The sequence below is a fragment of the Oxyura jamaicensis genome, chromosome 4 (genome assembly GCF_011077185.1).
Source record: "Oxyura jamaicensis isolate SHBP4307 breed ruddy duck chromosome 4, BPBGC_Ojam_1.0, whole genome shotgun sequence".
Lineage (NCBI taxonomy): Eukaryota > Metazoa > Chordata > Aves > Anseriformes > Anatidae > Oxyura > Oxyura jamaicensis.
In genome coordinates this window covers 17,268,599-17,289,641 of record NC_048896.1, presented here as the reverse complement: position 1 = coordinate 17,289,641, position 21,043 = coordinate 17,268,599, and the positions used below count along the sequence as shown (strand labels likewise).

The following is a 21,043-nucleotide window of genomic DNA, read 5'->3' as shown; positions in this document are numbered from 1 at the left end:
TCTGTAACACAAACAGCAATCCTTGAAGTAGACATGCAAAGCAAAGGAAGGTCTGTTATGGGTAAATGTGTTCACAGAAGTGTGGCTTTAGCTTTCTCCCACTGTATGTTTTACTTACAATTCAGCTCTGAATTCAAGAACGGACAGAAGAGCCACACAGTGGCACTCTCAGAAATAAAGACAACTGCGGAATCAATTACTCTCTTACTGGCAGAGATGATCTTTTTGGTACGTTGCCTGTGGTAGCTTAGATTTTAGCTACTCTTGACATACCAGTCACCACAAGTAACTGCACAAACCTTCATACGTCTCCTCTATGGGGGTAAAACAGAGTCATACCAGCTGGGAATGGATGGTGTGGTTGCAGAGGATAGTAATTTCTTATTTGTTAGAGCAATGTGACCTCTCTCACAGCAGGCAATAGACTCTGAGAAACCAGCAATCACCAAACCAAACGAAAGAGTTGGTGTTATACTGCCAGCCAAAGACTTTGGAATGCAGACTGACTATGAGATTATTTTTATAAGTACAACCTGCTTTGAAAAATTCTCTTTCAACAAGCAGTTCCTTGCATTTAGGCCAGGTACAGCATGTGCGACTCAGATGTCTATGGTTTGTCTGTGATTGCTCTGCGTGCTTTTCCTTCCATTTATCTTTGGGTATCACTGTGTCAACCACTTAAGAAAGAACACAGGAAATTGTCAGCGAAAAGTTATCTAAATAAAGTTTTGTGCTCTTTGAATGCAATTTAAAGGTAAAATGAAAAGCCAACCAGCTTTCCCTGGACTGTTATTTCATGCTCTGACTTTAGGGTTATTGAGATGGGAAGACCTGTGAGTTGCTAAACCTTGTCTGCTTTCTGGAAATTTTGCCTTTGTGCATGTATAAATTATCTTAATTGTTTCCCTCAAGGAAACACAAACATGGCAAACAAATGTCTCCAAGGCCAGGAAGCAGTGAGAGCTGTTGTCTGTCTCTCAGGTGATTAGTTCCAGCTATACAGGGCTTTCACTTCCCCAGGTATCATCTTTCAACAGTAATCATCTTTTTATTCTTTTTTTTCTTTTTTTTCTTTTTTTTTTTTTAAAGTAGATCCACCTGTAAATAAACACAACATGCAGTCCTCCTTCTTCTGGGAAGGCTGTTTGTTCTTTCTCATGAGTCTGGAAGATCTTTCATTCAGGGTTAGTAAGGACGTGAGACCCTTCTGTTGAATGAAAATAAGAGTTAATAATTGAGTGGACTCAATTTCACCAGACAGCTGGGGAAGGCATATTTTAGGCATTTTCAGTGTTCCTTATTAAATATTGCAGATTTAAAAACTCAGAACAGAACATCAGGAAAATAAACTGATGCCTTGTGACATGCATACATGTGGTTATCTCATCCCTGAGTGACTATAGCCTATTCTTTGTCATTCTCATCTATAACCATCCTCTGTTGTGCTGAAGAAGCTTTGCAGCTCTTCTCTATGATGACTTTTTGCTGTTCAGCAGTCTTTAGAATATCCTTCAGTTGAGCTTAATGCAGTTTAATGAACTATCTCAGGTTTAGAGAAACCCAACCAAATCTGTACAGAAACTTGGTCTGAAAAATAGGAGTGGGAGGGAGGAAATCTGAGGTTTTTCCCTTTTCTATCTCAGGCACCCCATTGCGTGACATAACATGTCTGGTGACAGAAGTTACAACACAAAGCTGACTGGGCAGTCTGGGTACCCAAGCTATTTTGGAGAGTCCCAGCATTTCTTAGGATTATAGTAAAACTTGGTTTTGGCCATTTGCTTCCCAAGTCTCTAGTTCAACATTATTGCTTGAGTATATGTCAATAAATCTATCAACTTTCAATTGATAGTAATGCTTTTAGGTATAGAGAAGTCATTATATTTCTTAAGAGCGTAGATAAAGGAGGAGAGGAATTTATACAAACTACTTCATATTCCCTCCTTGTTTCCCAGGGTAGTCCTTTATCTTTTTTCTGTGTGTGTTTTTTTTCTTTTTATTTTTTTCTTTTTATTTTTTTTTCCTGTGTAAGTGGCTGGCACAGACTCTCTCTGGCTCCCGCTATCTATTGAGAAATGTATTATAATTAGAGTTCCTTAAGATTTTTAGCATATCTAAAGGGAATTAGTTCTTTACAGAAGAAGGGCTTTCTCCATTGTGGGATTCATGCTATAATTAGACAAAATGATGGGCTAAGTCCCGGTGGAAAAACTACACTGTAATTGGTGTTCATTTTTGTTATATAAACCCAGGGAGATCATGCTGGTTCCTCCTATTGCAGCCACTTCTGAAGCACAGTGTTCAATTTAAAACTGATATGTTATTATTACTTAGTACCCACAAGTATCCTCAAGACTTGATCTGTCTGAGAAGTCTGATGTTCTCAACCTCTGAAGAAAAAATAGAATGCCCCAAAGAAAATTAAAAACAAGCTGCATCTGTATTGCTTAAGTTCAGAAGCAACAGATTTCAGCCAGACACGCTCTGCCCCCTGTTCCTTGTTCAGGCATCCCTGAGCTCAAGTAAGAAAAGAAACACTTCACCTGGCACAAATCATATCTGTATGTCAAAGTAAGATGCACAAAATAAGGTGTTCCAGCCTACACACTACATAGGCAAATAAAATAGTTGATTACAACTATAGAACAAAGGTACTAACCACCAAAGTCAGATGTTACTGAGGCCAGATTTGTAGAAAACAAATAACCATATTTAGATTGTTTTATTCCATCTAACAAATCATTAATGGGGAGTAGCGTTATTAAAAATAACCAAATATGTGTAACTAGATTTTAGATGAAAAATACTAATCTCAGAAATATTTGTCATTACTTTGCTGTTTTCAGAAATTCAGGATGCTCACAATTTAGCCAAGTAGTTAAATTCACCTCAATCATGAGTTTATTTTTATGGAAGAACAAAATAGTATTCTGTGTATATGCAATTCCACTAGCTAATTAGTACCTTGGGGAAGGCTGTTCATAAACAGAAAACATTCAGGGACTTGCAATATATCCCAGAAGTACCTTGCGTAATACTAGTCTCAGGCTCAATGAAGATTTCACTTGAATCCTCACCAAGTCACTGCCTCCTAAAGTAAAACCTAAAATTCCGGGTTCTGAGAACCCAAACAGAGTAATTTTGCCCATCATGACAGAAATCTAAGGCCCTGGAGGCAAATGGGACACTGCTTCAGAAAATGTTTCCTTTTGATCATACATACAAATCACTTCCTCAACATCAAAGCTCCTTACATTCAGAAAAATTAACTTATTTTACTAGTTATGCCAGAAGTGTAATTATATCAACTGTGGGTGCTGTCAATTATATCCATTTGATAAGGGACAGAAAAGGAACTTTATTTGCTTCGTGGCAAAGGCATTGGCTCAAGTTCAACACAGTCACATAGCAACCTGATGCAGTTCGATATAACGGTTGCCCAGCTGCCTAGAAGCACCCTCAGTCCAATTTCTGATGACCAATTGCCTGTATCTCCACTCAAAGCTCAGAGCCATCACCAAAAGGATTCGAAATGGGCCATGATGTGAAGCATGAAGAATTTTCTCAACCTCATATCTTCCAAGCAAGGCAGAGAAAAGTTGACCGATATGTACTTCTGCCAAGTGTGTTGTACCTCACTTTTGGATTGATTAAAGACCTTAGCCCACTCTCAGCTGTCAACCCAATCTGTGATATACTTAAATATCAGACAAACCAAAACCAAGGCCTTTCATTTGGACCGATCTGTTTAACGATGAATCACTGTTTTAATATGGCACAGTGACAAGAACAGCGCTTTGTAGTGTGCCACTAACAGGAAACGTTGGTACACAAAGCCTTATGTAAATGAACAGTCACATTTTGTATTTGAACATCTCTCAGTTTTATCAGGGAAAGGGAAAAGGCAATTTTACATGTGGAAGTACGGGTGGCCATGCGTAAGTATGCTAAAGGGTGAAGAAAACACGACTATCCTGAGTTCAGTAATGTTTTCTCCAGGAACAATATAATGCAAAACAGCCTTGTTTTGACATTAGTGCATGCAGCAATAATGACTCTCCCAAATGTAACACTGAGCTCTGTTTTAGATCTAAGTCTGTTAAATTACACCTGGGATGAATCTGGTCTAGCATTTCTGAGTGAGTTCTAGCAAGATTATTTATTTTTAACAGATGAATGTTATCCTGGAATTATGATGCAAGAAATCCTGAAGGAAGCTTTCACCATATGTTGGTATCTAAGGAAGAATATGTATTTGTAAATCACACAGGCACACAAACTCAAAGCAGTTTGCCAGTTGTAAACATTAATAGATATCTGTTATGCCTCTCTCTGCATACATGATGTCCTTAGGACATTAAAAAATAAAAGCCAACATTTTTTATCTTCACATCTTTGTGAAATTTACTGTAAAATATTAACATTCTGGTTTGCCTCTGCATGAAATATATGTAGCATTTCTGGTGGTAAAAAGAAGGCCATAAACAGGAAATGCGTGCAAAGAAAGATGTTTCTAGTATTGATTCTTCTCAGTATTATTCACTGCTATATAAACATGCAAACAAAAAGTGGCCCAGACTGAGCTTTTTAAGAATCTCCAAGTTGAACTCAATGGTTTTGGCAAACATCTAGTGGCCACTTTAGTCCCAAATGTCTCATGGCAACTAGACAGCCTGTAGATAATAAGCTTTTATCTTATTAGTGCAAAAATGAAAGGCTAATGAATCATGACTCTGTTGCTGCCGCTAGCACCCCTGTCTCTGTTGCAAAGGCTTGGGAATGATGCAGAGGGTGCAGTTCCTTTGAAAAATATTTGCTGAAAATAGGCAGACTTGGTGCACGAGGCATAATCTGATCTTTGAGGCCTTATGCAGAGCTGTGTTGGCTACCTCCGTTGTTGGGCTGGGAATTTCATGTCATATGCTTTCAGTATTTCACTTTGGCTTTGATAGCCAGCTTGAGGATAAAAACAGGCGTTGCAAATGCAAAGGTGCTCATAAAATGCACTGGAAAGACTAAGCAAAGATGAGCCTGCATGCTTGGTGCCTTTTTATTTCATTGATTGTGAGAAACAAAGTTGTGTTTTTGAAGTAGAGAATTATTTTTCTTTATTTATATATAAGGAGAAATGCTAAGTAGATAAGTGGACAGTAGAAGGCCTCACTGTTACAAAATAAGGCAGAAGCTTGAGGAAAAGAGGATGAGCAGTGTGAGAAGAGTAAAACAAAGACCACAAGTTCTCAAAACATAAGAAAGGAGAAATTAAAGGGTTGGAAAAAGAAAAATTGTACATATATGGTATAGAGGAGCGTCGAGTAGCTTGTGAACCTGTAGTACTCAGCCAATGAGGAAACAGGGGAGGTGATCAGGTGTCAGGTAACAGGGAATAAAAGGTTATGATTTGTTTACTAAAATGTGCTCCTGATTGACAGGACGCCCGCCATTGCAATCGCGAATAAAATAGCTTCACAGATGATCCTCTCTGAAGAAAATTGAGATTTTTCTCACTTTGATGCAGCGTATGCAGGCAGCCCTCTAGTGGCATGAACGCTGCTGGTCATGTTTGCCCTATACCCGTGCTTTCCTATTTTCTTTTTAGGCAGAATTAAAATAGCTTTTTAGTCATTGTACAGTATATTCAGCTAGTCTCCATCCTTCCAAAATCCTTTTACTTATTCAGTAGAGTGACTCAGGCATCTCTGAAGAGTTCTGAAGCGCAATTCAAAATGCCTACAGAAAGTACTGCTGCTGAGAGCCAGCTATTTGAAAACAATAAGCACAAGGGAGGTGAAATGTAAACTGGGTCCACAGGCCACCTCCTTTCCTATTTTTATGCTGCGTGCTGAGGACAGACATTTTTATGTACCTACATAGTTGGGACTTGCTGGGAAAAGGGAGGAACTCCATTCACTTGGAGATCCTTGCCAAAGATCTGAAACTGTTTATTTGAGCATAATATTTAAATTCCCTTCAAAACTGTGCATCAAAAAGAATAATTGAAACACAAAGTATATTTCAGTGCTTGTAAAAATACATGCAAGGCCACCTCAGGATTTGATTGCATGTGCACCAGAGCAATCTGCCTTCAGAGAACAAAGCTCAATTGATTTGAGTCTGATTTGCCTGGATGAAAATGAATTTTAATAGATTTGGTTGTCAGAGGGATTATGCAGGAATATGAAATAGCAAAGCATTCACACAGTGGATTGCTATGGAGGTGTTTGCTGGTAGCTAGGGGGCAGAAATAGCAGGGTGTGTTTTCCACAGACAGCAAGGAGGAGTGCCAGGCTGTCACTAGTGGAGGTTCCCTGGGAAGCTGAAGAGACCAGTTGCCAAGAGACATCACCATATCGAGCCTTCACAGCCAGAATAATGCTCCATGCAACAGACCTCAGGCTCCCTCCTCTTTTTTTACACCAGCCTGTGTCGGAGCCATTCTTCAAATATTTGCTTTACAACCTCCCAAATGCCTCCAACGTTCATTGGAAATTACCAGCCTTGAGAAATTTTATATGATATGAAGTCCACTTGCTGTTTCTATAATGCAAGTATTTTATCCTTGACAGAAACCTAGCAGAGGCATCAAGTGCCATTAAAGATCCAGCTCCACAGCTGGTACAAATCAGTATACAAGTATACTTCATATAACAAGGACTGAAACAGAGTCTGTGCTATATCCAAGTATAAAGGTAACCCCCTGCTTCATTTGCAGGGCAGAGGCCAGCAGCACTTTACTTTGATGAATTAGTAAGCCCTGAGCTTCCAAAAGTCAGGTCTCAAAGAATCATGACATTTTTAAAAACAAAATAGAATGGGAGTAATAAGAGGACACAGTTATAGATATATAACAAATCTTATATATGTGCTAGTCTTCAGGACCTTAAGATTCAGTTGAGTAATTTTTTCAGTATCCTCTCCAGAAGCATAAGGCCTTAAAAATCGTTTTAAAAATCCAGAACCTGGGCTTTTAAAGTATGCTACCAAATAGTGCAAAATTCAGAAAAAATCTGCAAGAGTAGTCAGACCATGGACTGATATAACACTCATCCTAGCTAAGCCATAGCATCCCACCTCAAATGTGAGGTATTTGGTAAGTGGACACAGCTCTTCTGTGCTGCTCCAGCGCCTGCCTTCTGCTAGTCAGCCCTGAGGAAGATCTAACATCCCCTTTACTGTTGCCAGTCAGTCTAAGCCTTTGTGTACACGTAGGCTGACAAACCCCACTGTGAAATAAGAAATCCACAAAGAGACAATTCAAATGATGTAGAAATGTTGTGATGAAATATTTCAAAGTATACCATTTAAATTTGCCTGACAAATGTTCTTCTGTCATTTTCCCAGACCAAGCATCTCTAAATCACGTTAATATGACGGAATCATTCCCTAAAATATTCTCCATCTAATTTTGACAGTTCCCTCAGTAACAGAAATACCATTCCTCACAGGGACAGCACTACATCTAAATGAGAGAGGAAAAGGAAGTGGACATTTTTTCAGTTCAAATGCATATAAAGCCAACTAGAAATAGGAGTAAAGCCATCTTTACTCATTTTGCAAATTCATAAATATGTAAAAAGGAATGAAACATAATGTACTACCAACTGAACATGTAAATTTAGTGGGGAGAAGTCCAATTGCTCTCTTGTGCCTCATGTGATCCACTGCAGTGCTGCCAAGAGGAGAACCAACATGTGCACAAAATACAAAGGAAAGGAAAGGCACGTTTGTGGTTTTAATTAGCCAATCATTGGTATTTTTCCCCTCAAAGAAAATCAGACTTTTCAGGCTTAAAGGTTTATTTACTTTTCTGTTGGTGTATTTTTTTTTTCAAATGATTTCTTCATTATTTGATACAGCGTCTTCAGCGCATGTGTTTTGGGAGCTGGCAAAATTGAATTGTGGCAGTTTTGACTAGTCTTTAGCCTTCAAGAGCAAACTGAGGGCAGAATACAGTTTCCAAAAATCACAAAGTGAATTGACTACTTTATTTTCATGCATTTTCTTACTCCTGAATAATATAATTATGGAGCTTTCAGGGCAAACTGTGGCAAGTTGAGTTGAAAACAAATAGACAGTGCTTAAAACTGAGCCATCAAGAGAAACCGAGAAACATTTCAAAGAAAGCATACATCATTTCTCACTTAACAAAAACCAGCTTGCACTCAGGCCATTTTCTTTTTTTTTTTTTGCCCAGATGTTGTCATGAGAAGACAATACCAGAACATAAATTATGCCATATAAAGCACAGATGGGTGCAAGATCTCAGAGGAGCTTATCTTCCATTTTAGCCTTCTCATAACTTCTCTCTTGGGTCTTTGACTACGTTATGTCAGTTTGAGCCCATATTTCTTGAATAAAGACCCTCTGTCCCCTCAGTACACACACACATCCTGGAGAGAAACAACTAGCTCCACAGAGACTCTCCAGCCCAAGCTGGGGACTGGTTCACACAAGCTCTGTCCCAAAGGCAATGGTCACTCACTGCCTGAACCATGTGGCTTGCAGAATGCAATCCCAGCTACTAATGGCAAGGAAGAGGTGGATAGCAGCTTAAATACTGGGGAATTGTACCTATCTAAGTCCAAGGTGACACAATCATGCCTTTTTTTTTTTTTTTATGTTTGTGCAGCTCAGACAACTGATGTAACTGCAAACAAATGACTGGTTCTGTCAGACCAACTCTCTGAGCTGGATGACTGTGCGGTTGTCTGTTACCTGTAAAAGCACGAGGGCAAGGTGGGAATGAATAGCCAGGAACAAGGCATAACACCCACTCTGGATTACATGATCTTTAACTGCCTTAGAACTGCAGGGATCATCTCCAAATATCTCACTGTGTGAATGATCTGTAGTTCTCATGGACCAGAAAATAACCCTTTCTACATATGCCCTACGCATGTTCAGCGTAGCATGTACAAATGAGGATGGGGTTGAATCTCATAACGGATATCTTTCCTTTTCCTTTTTAGTTTAAGACTACCCTAACAAGCCTAATTCAATGTGCAAGAGGAATGTATCCTCCATCGCTCAGGTGAAAGCTCCAAAGCAAAGTCACTGCAATGTTATCTGTGAATAGTATTTTTCCCCCTAGTCCCTAGACAGCATGATACTGGGAGTACAAACTGCAGAAGATACTAACTTTTCAGGGACACATTGAAAATACCAGGCTGGGATCCCACTGACCTACTCTGTACCTCAGAAATCCTTTCAGCAATTTCTGAATTTTCTTCATTCTAGAAAGCAAATGAGCAAAACAGATTCCCATAAAAGTTAAATTCAGCACTTGCGCAACAAGAAGCAAAAGAAGCAAATGCAAAACCTGATGCACCATTATCCTAAACATGCTGCATTTTGAAAGTAGCAGTTTTAACCCTTATCTTGAACAAAAATGTATATAACAACTTCTACAAGGTAATTCAAAAGTGATTCAGCATAAGGACTCCCTGTCCTTACAGGCACGCATTCTTGGACGTTTTTGACTGAGAAAACTGGAAGACACATGCTATTTGACAGGCTGGTGACATTAGGTCTGTTTCTGCAAACTGCTGAGTATGGTCAGCTGTCTTTGAAGCACTGTGCTCGTATGCAATCAGGTCTTCTACATTTGGAAGGTGAAAAGCAGTGCTTTGAGGACATAAATTATTTTGAATTTCTTAAGATTAAGAAAGGATGAGTGATTTGTTTTGTTTGGGTTTTGTTTTTTCAATTTCTTGAGATGCATGGGTTTATTCTTACCTAGCAGGTTATTCTCCTAAAATGTCCATACTTTCATTTAATTTGGGAATATACCCTAAAGCACTGTCAAGAATAATTGAGCAGATTTTAGAATATACCACCATTAGCTAGAAAAGAAAGTTTTCTGTATCCAAACGTTAATAAGTAGAGCAAACCTAGATATAGGAATGTAACTCACAGTACTATGCAGTCTGCATTCCAGTTTCTCTCTCACTTGAGGATTAGAAAGAGTAATACTACTCAAAATGTTTTCAATTTACTAGATACACATTTTCTACTGTTGGAGCTTGAAGGGGCAAATAGTAAAAGCATGAACAATTTGCTGCTCATAGTGTACAATGTTTTCTTGAGAGGGCCTTGCTTTAAAGGAACTTTAGGTTTCTAGTGGATGGCTGAAAGTGAGATCACAGGTGAGAAAGTGACAATAACTCTAAACCTGTTATAACTGCAGAATGAATGTGTTGACTTACCTCACCACAATGACGTTTATTTTTCATTTGGGCAGGGCAAGAGCATGCACCTGGTGAGCTACATAGCCTTAACTACAAACAAGCAGTAATTTGCTGAACTACAGTAACCTAGCCTAATATAAAAAAATGATATAGACAGGAAAACACTCCAATATATTTTAAATTCTATCCTTATTAAAAAATAGTAACTCAAACATCCTGTCCCTACCTTTTCTCAGAAAGGTTTACAGATGTGTTGACACTCATCTCTGAACCACCTGCTAGTTTACCATTCTTACTTTTACTCCAAAGTCTGATTTATTCCGCAGTTGCTAGGACCCTACTTGCACTAATTAGGTCTTACTTGTCCTGACCTGCATCACCTGGGACTTATATCACCTGCCCTCTGCTGAGGGACAGTGTGTGTATAAGCGTGTGCAAGGGGCTTCCTATAAGCTGAGGCTTTAAGTAAAGACAGGGAGGTGTAGGCAGTTGTGCTCCTGAATCACAGTTTGGGTTTCCTGGCTTGACCTTATTAGTGTCCTGTTATCTTGTTCTTGCCTGATGGTCACTAGACTGCTGATAGGACCTGTTTCCGTTGCTGCTCTACTTGCCTGTTTCTGGAGCTGTTGGGCTGTGCCCTGTAGGTCAGGTCATCACCTGGCTTGAATCACACAGACCACACCTGGTGCTGGACTTTCTTTGCCTGGGGGAGAGCAGTAAGAGCAGCGTGAGGCCAATTGGTGCCACCAAGGCCCTGTGCACTCTGGGCTGATTATTGTTTTGCTTAACAATATGTTTCTCAAGATAAAGTACCTTCCCCTCCCCCCTCCCTCCCCCATGTCTGCTGTCAGCACCATTTGCTTTAATCAAAAAATAAATAAATTTTAGTGTGGCTCATTATGCTAAATGAAAGCAACAGGGGGCTAATGAGCATTGTGAATGATCCATTAACATGGCAATCAGAGGTATCCTCAGGATAGCTAGATCTTTCTGCATCTTTCTTGGAACACTCAGCAGTGTATACAACTGTGACCTCATCTATTAAAATTAATTCAGGGAATAAATAGATTTAGATGTTTAACTCGAGTAGCTTTTTTTCTGTAGAATTACACGATGTGTTACATTTGAGAAAACTGTCAGTTCAGTTTTGTGTAACTGCTAAGGGATTATCCTGGCCTTCAGTGGACAGGACTATTTTAACAGATTTAATGGTGGTGTTATTGAATCTGAAATACTATTTCTCCCCCTTCCCCCTCCCCAACAGGATGTTCATCACAAAGTTAAAATGTACCTGAAGTAATAAATCTACCAGTGACTTCATCTTCACAACTAATTTAATGCAGTTTAGCAATGAACAGCATTGCTTTCAGAAGAGGCTTTCATCTCAGCTCCTGCCTGATTCCCTGGCTCCTGGGATCATGTCCCATAGGGAGCTAACATGCATTTGTTCAAGGGAGCGTTTCTCATCAGTCTTCTTAAGATGGTAGTAAGACCAGCCTGAAATAGAAAGATGAGTGCTTAGAGAAAAGGTAAAATGGAGTAGGGAAAACCTACCTGTATTCAATGATGACCTTTCAAAAGGTCAAGTAAAGGAGAGTAGGAGGAAAAAAAAAAATCAATGGCTTCAAATGCGAGTGAAGATTTTTAAATGACTTAATTCTCTACACATTAATATAATCACCTCCACAGGATTCTTTAGAGGAGATAAATTGCTAAACACTGCCTTGCAGGTGTATAAACAGAAAAGATCACCTCCCAGAGGTGTTACCATTGGTGAGTGGCAAAGTGAGAAAAAGAAACCAGGAAGATACAGCTCCTAGCCCTGATTTCAGTCTCGCTTCCAGTTTTTTTCCTGAGTTGCAATCAGGACATAATATACATTTTCAGCTCCTCTGACAGATTTGTCTATGCCAGTGTCTGTGATTTTTGGGGGGCAGTGCACATGGCCAAATTAACGGTCTGCTCTATTAAAGCAGACCGTTATAAAGCAGACCATATAAATTGCAGCATACAAACCACATTTGCCTCTTTTTCCTTGTTCCCCATCTTGCCCAGTCACTGTGATATCAGTGGAAGGGTCTCCACATGGCAAAAATTACCCAAACTCACTCACTGAGATGTGTGCAATTTGTTCCTGCCTTCAGTCATTTGAAGGTAGGTTTGCATGCCATGCATTTGCTCTGTAATGTTATGACTTCTCCCCTGCTTAATAGGCTGAGGTGGCCAGTTCAGCAAAAACCTGCTGAATTGCTCATCTCAGACAGGTAAAATGTCAGTGGAAGCTAGGGATAGAAACTTTGTTGGTTTTTGTTTGTTTGCTTCTGAGTCTGTAGTTTCCTGTTTTCCTTGTGTATGTTCTAGTCTGTCTGCCCTAGATACCTCATGTTTTCTTCATTAACAGCAAGCTCAGAAACGGTTCCCCTGAGAGCATTTTGTTGTTTTCTTTCCTGGGACTTCATGCTGTTTTTTTCACCAGTGTCTGACACCCAGGACTCCCCATGGTGCCTCAGCTCTCCAGCTGGGAAGGCAGCCTGTCACTGCCATGTGTGCTGTCAGGTTCCAGACCCCACTGTGCAGCAGTATGTGTGTTAGTGTGGTTGTTCTAGAAATGCTTTCTTAGCAGGCAACTTCAGTTTTGAGAATCAAACTATCAAACTTCTCTTCTTCCAAAGCAGTAGCAAACTTACTGAGGGAGCTAAGAAAGCACAAACTGTCAATAGCAGGTACAGTTCAATTTCCAGAAGCTTTACAGCTACATTAACCAAACTTCCTGGGTTAATTAGTTTTTGTGAGGAAAAGCCATTTAAGAAAAGGCCATTTTGGTATTTTCTCAAATATGTGTGTCTGTGTGTGTGTATATGTGTATAATCACACCTTTTTATGAACTAAATGGCTCTTTAAATCTAGCTCCTTCTGGTGACTTGTTTTCCATTGTAAGAGACGCTTTCCTTCTTACCACAGAGGGAAATCTGGGAAGGAAGCTGAATGAAACAGTAGCAAGAGAAAAGGGACAGTAGCAAAGTACAAAGGCAGCTGTCCTTGAAACACGGCAGTGTTGTGGGAAAGCTGGATAAACCCTGGTAATCCCAGTTCACGTCAGTTACAGCCTTTAAAGACGAGGTGGCTCTGGCTGTGGTATGGGAACGGCAGCTTGTGAGCACACTCAGCACCAGTCAGGATGTCAGTTACAGTGACTCGGCCCCGCTATTGCTAAAATAACACATGGAGGGAAAAAAAAAAAACTTACAGAACGGAATCCTTTTTAAAAATTTAGATTTTTTTTCCGCTTTGTAAGTCGCACCTTTCCCTGCCCTTCACTCCCCTGGAAGCGAAAGGAGCGCGGGCGGGCCGAGCGGCGCAGAGCCGCCCCTCAGGCCGGCGGCCATTTTAGGAGCGCCGCGGCGGGCTCTGCAGCGCTCTCTGGCGGCCTCCTGCCCGCCGCTGAGCTCCCCGTGAGGTCCCTCGCGGGGGTCCCTCGCGGGCGGCCATGAAGTCCGTCTTCGTCACCGTGGGCACCACCAGCTTCGACGAGCTGATCGCCGCCGTCTCCTCCCCGCCGGCCGTGCGGGTGAGGCGGGGGAAAGCCCGGGCGGGCGGCTGGGGGCTGTCCCCTCGCGGCCGGCCTGCAGCGCCTCAGCGCGGCGCGCGCACTGCGGGCCCGCCCGCCAACACTGACTGGGGGGGGGCATCCCTGTGCCCGACTGGGAGCAACTGGAAGCCACTGGGAGCCCCGGTGTGCGACCTGAGGCCTCTCGGCCGTCCCCCTGCAGGTGCTGCGGAGCCGCGGCTGCGAGCAGCTGGTGCTGCAGATCGGGCGGGGAGCGCTGGAGCCGGCCCCGCGGCGCGACCCGGCCTTCGCGCTCGACGTGTTCCGCTTCAAGGAGTCGCTGGCCGAGGACCTGCGGAGGGCCGACCTGGTCATAAGCCACGCAGGTAAACCTGCAAGCCCTCGGTCTGCCAGGTTTGTTCTTTCGGGGGGAGGAAGCCGGGTGAGTGATGTGTGCCTGTCTCTCTGAGGTGCTGGCCTGAGCTGGTATGGGATGGTAAGGTCCCCAGCTAGAGCTGGGCGGGTAAAATGTTCACGTTCAGGAGCAGGTAGGATAATATTTCCTCAGTCGGCGAGAATGCTTGTAGTGTTTTCTGCATCTCCTATAGGTGCAGGTAGCTGTTTGGAGACTCTAGAAGAAGGAAAACCACTCCTGGTGGTAATAAATGAAAAGCTGATGGACAACCATCAGCTTGAGCTGGCAAAGCAGCTTCACAGAGATGGACACGTCCTCTACTGTAACTGCAGGTATGGAGCCACTGCAGCTGTCCTGACTGAACAAGCAGTGCTCAACACCATAATACTGTTATTACAGTATTGAGACTGTAACAGGAAAACTTGCATCCTTTTCTGTAACAAAATCACATTCACTAAGTACCGCAGTAAGTTTCTTCACTGGGCAGTGAGGGCTGGGCAGAGATCTCAGAGAGCTGCTCTTCCGTTTATCTTCAGGGTAGGTTTTCCATAGTGGATAGGCTAATGTTTGGTGGTTTATCTACCAAACTTCTCTTTTTTTTTTTTTGACCAAGAGTCCTTTTAATTTACTGTTTTGAGAGCACATGTTTTCAGATTGGACAAAGAGCAGTTTAAACCAAATAAAGTGGTTGCATTTGGAAGTGTCAGGTCCACCCTAGAAGAACTTAACTTCTTTTCTCTACATTTTCTTACCTTTTATTTATTTTAAAAGTTTAGAAATACTACAAACTAGACCAGTTCAAAACCATAAGCCATAAGAAGTAACTTGCTCCCTACAGACTTAGTACTCTATTTCATTGTTCACCATGTAGACTTTCCTTGTCTGAAAATTGACTGCATAGATGCACTGACATAAGAAAAATGTAAATATCTGGGGTATTTAGGGGGGGAAGCAAAAACTTAAGTGTCCTTGCTGATAAGGATCAGAAGACCATGTAGTTTTAATAACCTGTTTGCAGCAATCACATGCACGTCAAGAACATATGGTACTTCCTTATATTACATTCCCTCTAACACTGTTAAGTGCTTTGATTTGGGGAGGACCTGAATCATAAAATCGTTCAGGTTGGAAAAGACCTCTAAGCTCATCAAGTCCAACATTAACACAGAACTGTAAAGCCTACCACTAAACTATATCCCTAAAATGCTGTAGATGCTAAGATGCTGTATGGTTAGTAACTCTAAATGCATCTGTATTCCAAGTACTTCCTTGGGTTATCCTTTTAACCCAACTTTCTGAATCCGTTACATCCTTTGACATGGAGTTTCACAGACCTACTGTCTGTCACTTCAGGAAAGAAAAAATATAGCTCCTTCTGTTTTTACTTATCCTGGTTCCTATTAGTTTAATTTGCCATCCTTGCTTTGACTATATCTGGTTACTTAGGATTCATTGTGCTCTGTAAGTAACAGATGACCTGAAGATTAACTGAAGGCAGAGGAAATACAACTCACATTATTTAGCCTGTATTTTGTTCCTTTGCCCTGCAAATGGGATTTTGCATGTTTCAGGAGAGCCTTCTGAAAAGAATAGGCCTGATATACATTTATATTGGGCAAGTTTCTTAAACTTATAATTATCTTAGTGCTTTTGACAACTTGAGCAACGGTAAGGAATTTTAGTTTTTGTTGAACAGTACCTGGCATTTGAGCCTTATTTGCAGTGTGGTAATAGAAAGCTAACAGATGAATTTAGCTGTTATTTCTGGCTATGTGCTGAGCAGAGAACTATGCCATGTGTTCAGATAGGATGAATTTTCTCATATGGGTTATGGTGAAGATTCTCAGGCCTTATTCAGCCTCCAAGCACTACAGCTACAGACTGAAATGTTAGAGCTTGAGCTGGCCTGTAAAAGCTGTGATGTAGGTTGAAATTCTTTCTTTTCTCAGTAGTGCTGCCTAGAAGACGGTAAAGGTTAGAGTCCATTGGATTGTGGGGCCTCTTTCTCACTTCAGAATATGTCCCTATTTTTGTGTCAGTCTTAAAGTATGCATGAATAGAAAGAAAATTGTGTGAAGAAAAAATCTCCTTTGGGATTAATATTTTTATATTTTGTTTCGGCCTGTTTTTACAGCACTCTTGTGGAAACATTGCAGTCAATGGACTTGTCAACTTTGAAACCTTTTCCTCCTGGACAACCAGAAAAGTTTGCTTTGTTTTTGGATAAAGTTGTTGGGTTTGAATAAACAACTCTGAGGAATAAAAAATACCACAATAAAACCTTTCTGCGCTCCTAGTGAGATCTTCCATGCTCAAAGATTCCACCAACTGGGACAACCTCTTTATATTTACTCAAAGAAGATGCCTGTTAATATCAACAGATGGTTTCCTGTTTAGTTCCAGTTCAAAGTAATCTCACTTTATGCATAAAAGAGCGCAATGCAAACAAGCGGGGTAAGTATGAACTCCGAGTTGACCGTAGTTTCAGCTTTATTGAAATGAGTCATGAATGGCACGACCTGTGATAAAAAGGTCCTACAGAGAAAGCACCTAGCATGATGGAAGGAGGAGGTATTGTTAAAACTTTTCATTGAAATAACTGGAAACGTGTTAGAAGCAGCAGCAAATGTGGACTTCTGGATTACTTTCTTCATTTGCTAATATAAACGTGTCCATTCTAGAAGAGTTGCTGATAAGGCAAGAAAGAGATGCTGCAGAAGAAACAAAGAAATACCTGACCTAAGGAGATACCATAAATTAAGATTGTGAAATAATGTTTAGTTCAGCTGGAGCACTGTGAAGGTAAATGCTGACAATTCAAGTGCTGAACACTGGACAGCGTACCTGGCATCCAGTCCCACTGTATTTTACTACAGTTAAGGCTAAAGCTAGATCAAACCCTGGTGTAAGAAGGGAGTCATCCTTTGCAACGAACTTGCAAAAGGAAGAACCATTGTTTTCATTGTTCACATTGAAAGGGTAATTCACAATTTAAAATTTTTGCTGCAGAAGAAGTGTTTGTAATTTTTTCCTTTGAGCGATTCTTTACACAGCTGTAGTTCTACCAGTGCTTCCAGTTTAATTCAGTAATGGTTATAACCGTGGACAAAAGTTAATACATATAAAAAAGACAATGCTATCCATTTATGACTGGTCAGGTTTGATCTTTTTCCAGTTTCCTTGGGTTACTTTGAATGTGCAACAAATATGTGAAAGCAACCAATGCAGATATTTATTTTGAAGGATTGAAGGGTATTTTTATCAAAATCATGATGTTTTTATTAAATAAATGATATTTGTAACTGATTTTGTATGTGTTCTGTGACTGGTTCAGAAACTATTTTCTTCTACCCAAATGCAAATAATGTATTTCTGTGAATAAACTCCCTAAAAGCATACAATGCTAATTCATAAATGCAATTCATTCTTCATTTCATATATATGCTTTAATGATATTTTGGAACATGTACATGCCAGAAACCCTTACACTACTATTAGCTATTTTTAATTGAAGTGCACCGTGTTAAAGCAAGACCTCTCCCTCATAACACTGGATGGCCTCAGACCCAAGTCTGCTCACATGGACTGACTGCAGTCAGTAGCTCTGACCAGTTTTGCTACTGTAGTACTGACCTACATGTTTCTGAGAATACAGATCGCAATTATTGATTAAGTAGCATTTGACTTTTGGACTGATTACAGGCTGAAGTGGAAAACTAGAGGTAATTGTACTAGATTGAGAAGAGAAAGGATACTCCTATAAAATTAAGAAAACTGTCTTCTGAGAAGTGAAAAAGAACAGGCACAGATGCACTCCCAACACTGAAACAGAACTTCAGCAGCCTGTGTACTATGAGAATGGACACAGCTTACAGAACAGTTGAGGGAAGGGAGGAGAAACTGGGGGATCTCTGCTGATTAGGAATTAATTGGTTTATCTGTGGAAAGAATACCAGGGCTCTGTGTTTCTTTTCATTTAGATAAGCAACTGTCCAGTTGACTGCTTAGTCCAACGTTGACACATCCCACCCAACTTTACCAGAGTTCAGAAGTTAGCGAGTGAAGTGTAGACAAACAGACGTGCTCACATTGCATCCACGTGAGCTGAGATTACTAAAAAATGAGACTTGTCAATAGTTTCTAGCATTAGGTGTTCCTGTTGGCATGACTCATGAAAAGCATTTACTGAGACTAAAAGAATACAGGTACACATCTTGCAAACCATTTTGCATTCCCTTGTATTGGAGAAAATATGAAAAAATATGAAAACTTTTTTTTTTCTTTCCTTTTAAACACTTCCTAAACAAAAATCTGACCACTCAGGCAGGCAAATGGAGTAGGTAAAATGCCTAGGTCAGTCTTTCATGCTAGTACGGAGGTTTGCTCTGTTCTAAGCCAGGGAACTGTCTAATTCCTGTTTCAGGCAGAAATTTACCTCACAAAATCCTCCAAGTTGGCAATTCCAGTGAGGAGGACAAGCTAAATTACTTCTTAACAGACAGCACACATGGAATGGTTTCTTGGCTACATCTGCCTAGCACTAGTGGAAATAAGTTGTCCTCATTAAGGTCCCTGCTGCGTTCTGCAAATAAGCAGATGTCTTCAGCTCTTGCCTCACATAGTTACACAAGCACCAAAAAGAGAATTTAGAAAGTGAGAGATTTAAGCCCCTCTTTAAGGAAAGGGGAAGATGGTGAGTCTGAGTGGGAGAAGCCAAGCTGCTACGTGACTTGCCTGGGGCAAATTGGGGCAAAAATTTGGGGCAAATAACCCATTCTTCAAGTAAAACGTGGCCCAGAGGAGAGGAGTGGGGTTGAAAACACAATCCATTTACACAATTTTATCTCATTATTACTTCCACTGGACTCCTGTAACACGAAACACATTGACCTACGCTGACTGGAGCTCTGCATTTCAAGTACAGAAATGTACTACCAATGTAGTTAGGTAAATATTTTTAAAAACAAAGAGGATTTACACTTAAGAATGTTTATGCAGGTGTGGTCGATGCCAATTGCCCTTTCTGTGAGTACATTATCTGGTATTTTTTTGTTGTTGTTGCTTAAAACAAGCAAAATAAACTCGTGTGTGCTTCTGGAGCCCGATGCACGATTCTCCTCATCGGATCAGGCACAAGGGCTATAAATAAATAATTATGAAAGAATTGGAAAAAATAAAATAAATATGTAATTGGAATAAGTAAATATATAAAATAATTGGAATATATATAAAAATAATTGGAATATATATATAAAATAATTTGAATAAATTGTGGCGCACATATCTGTGTTTTTTTTTTTTTACTACCGATCCCCGAAGTTCTCCCCACCTATTTCATTAGCAGTTGAGACTTTCGCCTCCTTCACACCAGTTTTAGTGCAGTTATTTCCACTTCACCCCCAGCACCTCATTTCCAGCCCAAGCAGGAGGCAGGAACGGGGCAGGAGGCTCGGGATAAGCCCTGGCCGATTTCCCCCGGTGCACGCACTCTCCCGGACGGGCACATGGCGCAGGCAGCAGCTTAGCGCGCCCCCTTCTCCCCCAGGCACACCAAGGAGCTCCCCCCTCCCATTAAACAGGGCAAATATTTGGGGCATTTCGGGGACATTTCGCTTGGGGGAGCGGGGCGGCCCCTACCAGGCGCGAGAGCACCTGGGCGCGGCCCCTCATTAGCGCACCCCCCCTCCTCATTAGCTCCGCCACCCGCCCCCCCCTCATTAGCGCCTCCACCCGTTCCCCCCGGTACGAGCCCCGGCCTTCCCCCCGCTGCCTCTGCCGCCTCCCGGGGACGATGCAGAAGGGCTGGAAGAAGTACTTCGGGCAGAAGTCCCTCAGCGAGGTGACCATGGACGAGTACCTGGGCAGCCTGGGGCTGTACCGCAAGCTGACGGCCAAGGACGCTTCCTGCCTCTTCAGAGCCATCTCGGAGCAGGTAGGGCCGGCAGGGACCCGCCTGGGGCTCGGCCTCTACCCCATGAGTTTGCCCCTTCCATCCCTGAGCCCTGGAGTAGCTCCCAGCCTCCTCCCGGAGGCAGCCTTCGAGGCTCTGAGTAACAAAGCCCAGCGGGAATTCAACCCCGCCAACTCTCTCCTTCATTCTTACTCATAAGGTTATTTTTTATTCCTTTTTTTTTTTTTCAGCTTTTTTCATGTCAAATCCATCACATGGAAGTTAGGAAAGCTTGTGTCTCGTTTATGAGGCAAAACCAGCGTAACTTTGAATCTGTAAGTAAATGGTGGTTTTGCTGGGTGGTTTTTGGCTGGGCATTAAGGAAATAATGGGGTAGGGGGTTCTCCATATCAGCCCCCTGGATGTGTGAAATGGCGGTGCTGCCCTCCCTGAGCCGCAGTCCTGACTAGTTTTATTACACCTGATATCTCAGAAAGCCCTGAAATTAGTCCACTTGCTGATTCCCAGACTTCCCATTAAGCAGCCAGTAGGATACCAGTCAGCTGTGCAGCATATTCCCTGTGGCACAGCCAGTTTAGAGTTATGTGAGCAACCTTTAGGACTTTGCAGTAAGGAAGGAACACTAAAACAAGGTAGAGTGCTCCTGAGTGTGTTTAATCATGGCACAAAATCCTGGTTGTATTGCTTTGGTTCCCTGCAGGTGACCTAGGGAGTATCAGAGGTGCTATGTGAGGACTCCAGTTTAGCTGATAAAAGCCAGGGATTTTTCTGGTGTTAGTCAGGGTTCAGTTCCTGCTTGCAGCAGTGGGATTTTTCTTAAAGTTCTCTCTTGATTTTTCTATCAGTGCTGAGGTGATTTTGCTATTTGTAGTCATGGACAGGAATTCTCTAAGTGGATCCCAGGGTGTCAGCAGCAGAGAAACTTGCTGCTCAAAACCCCCATTAGTGCTTTGAAACAACTCTGTGCGGGAAAAGGAGTCAAG

General features: G+C 41.5%; 1 protein-coding gene and 1 long non-coding RNA gene across 2 annotated transcripts in view; one reads left to right on the top strand and one right to left on the bottom strand.

The window, feature by feature from the left end:
• Positions 1-10,457, bottom strand: part of LOC118166703 — a 32,121-nt gene extending 21,664 nt beyond the window's left edge. The window contains exon 1 of the long non-coding RNA XR_004750675.1: positions 10,414-10,457. This is a non-coding gene — a long non-coding RNA (uncharacterized LOC118166703). The remainder of the gene's footprint in view (positions 1-10,413) is intronic.
• Positions 10,458-13,544: 3,087 nt separating this feature from the next.
• ALG13 (ALG13 UDP-N-acetylglucosaminyltransferase subunit) overlaps positions 13,545-21,043 on the top strand; it is a 31,412-nt gene continuing 23,913 nt past the window's right edge. Inside the window, exons 1-7 of the mRNA XM_035324267.1 lie at positions 13,545-13,755; positions 13,958-14,120; positions 14,343-14,481; positions 16,284-16,392; positions 18,936-19,066; positions 19,892-20,081; positions 20,291-20,374. Coding sequence (XP_035180158.1) covers positions 13,675-13,755; positions 13,958-14,120; positions 14,343-14,481; positions 16,284-16,392; positions 18,936-19,066; positions 19,892-20,081; positions 20,291-20,374 — 897 coding nt within the window. The 5' untranslated portion in view covers positions 13,545-13,674. The remainder of the gene's footprint in view (positions 13,756-13,957; positions 14,121-14,342; positions 14,482-16,283; positions 16,393-18,935; positions 19,067-19,891; positions 20,082-20,290; positions 20,375-21,043) is intronic.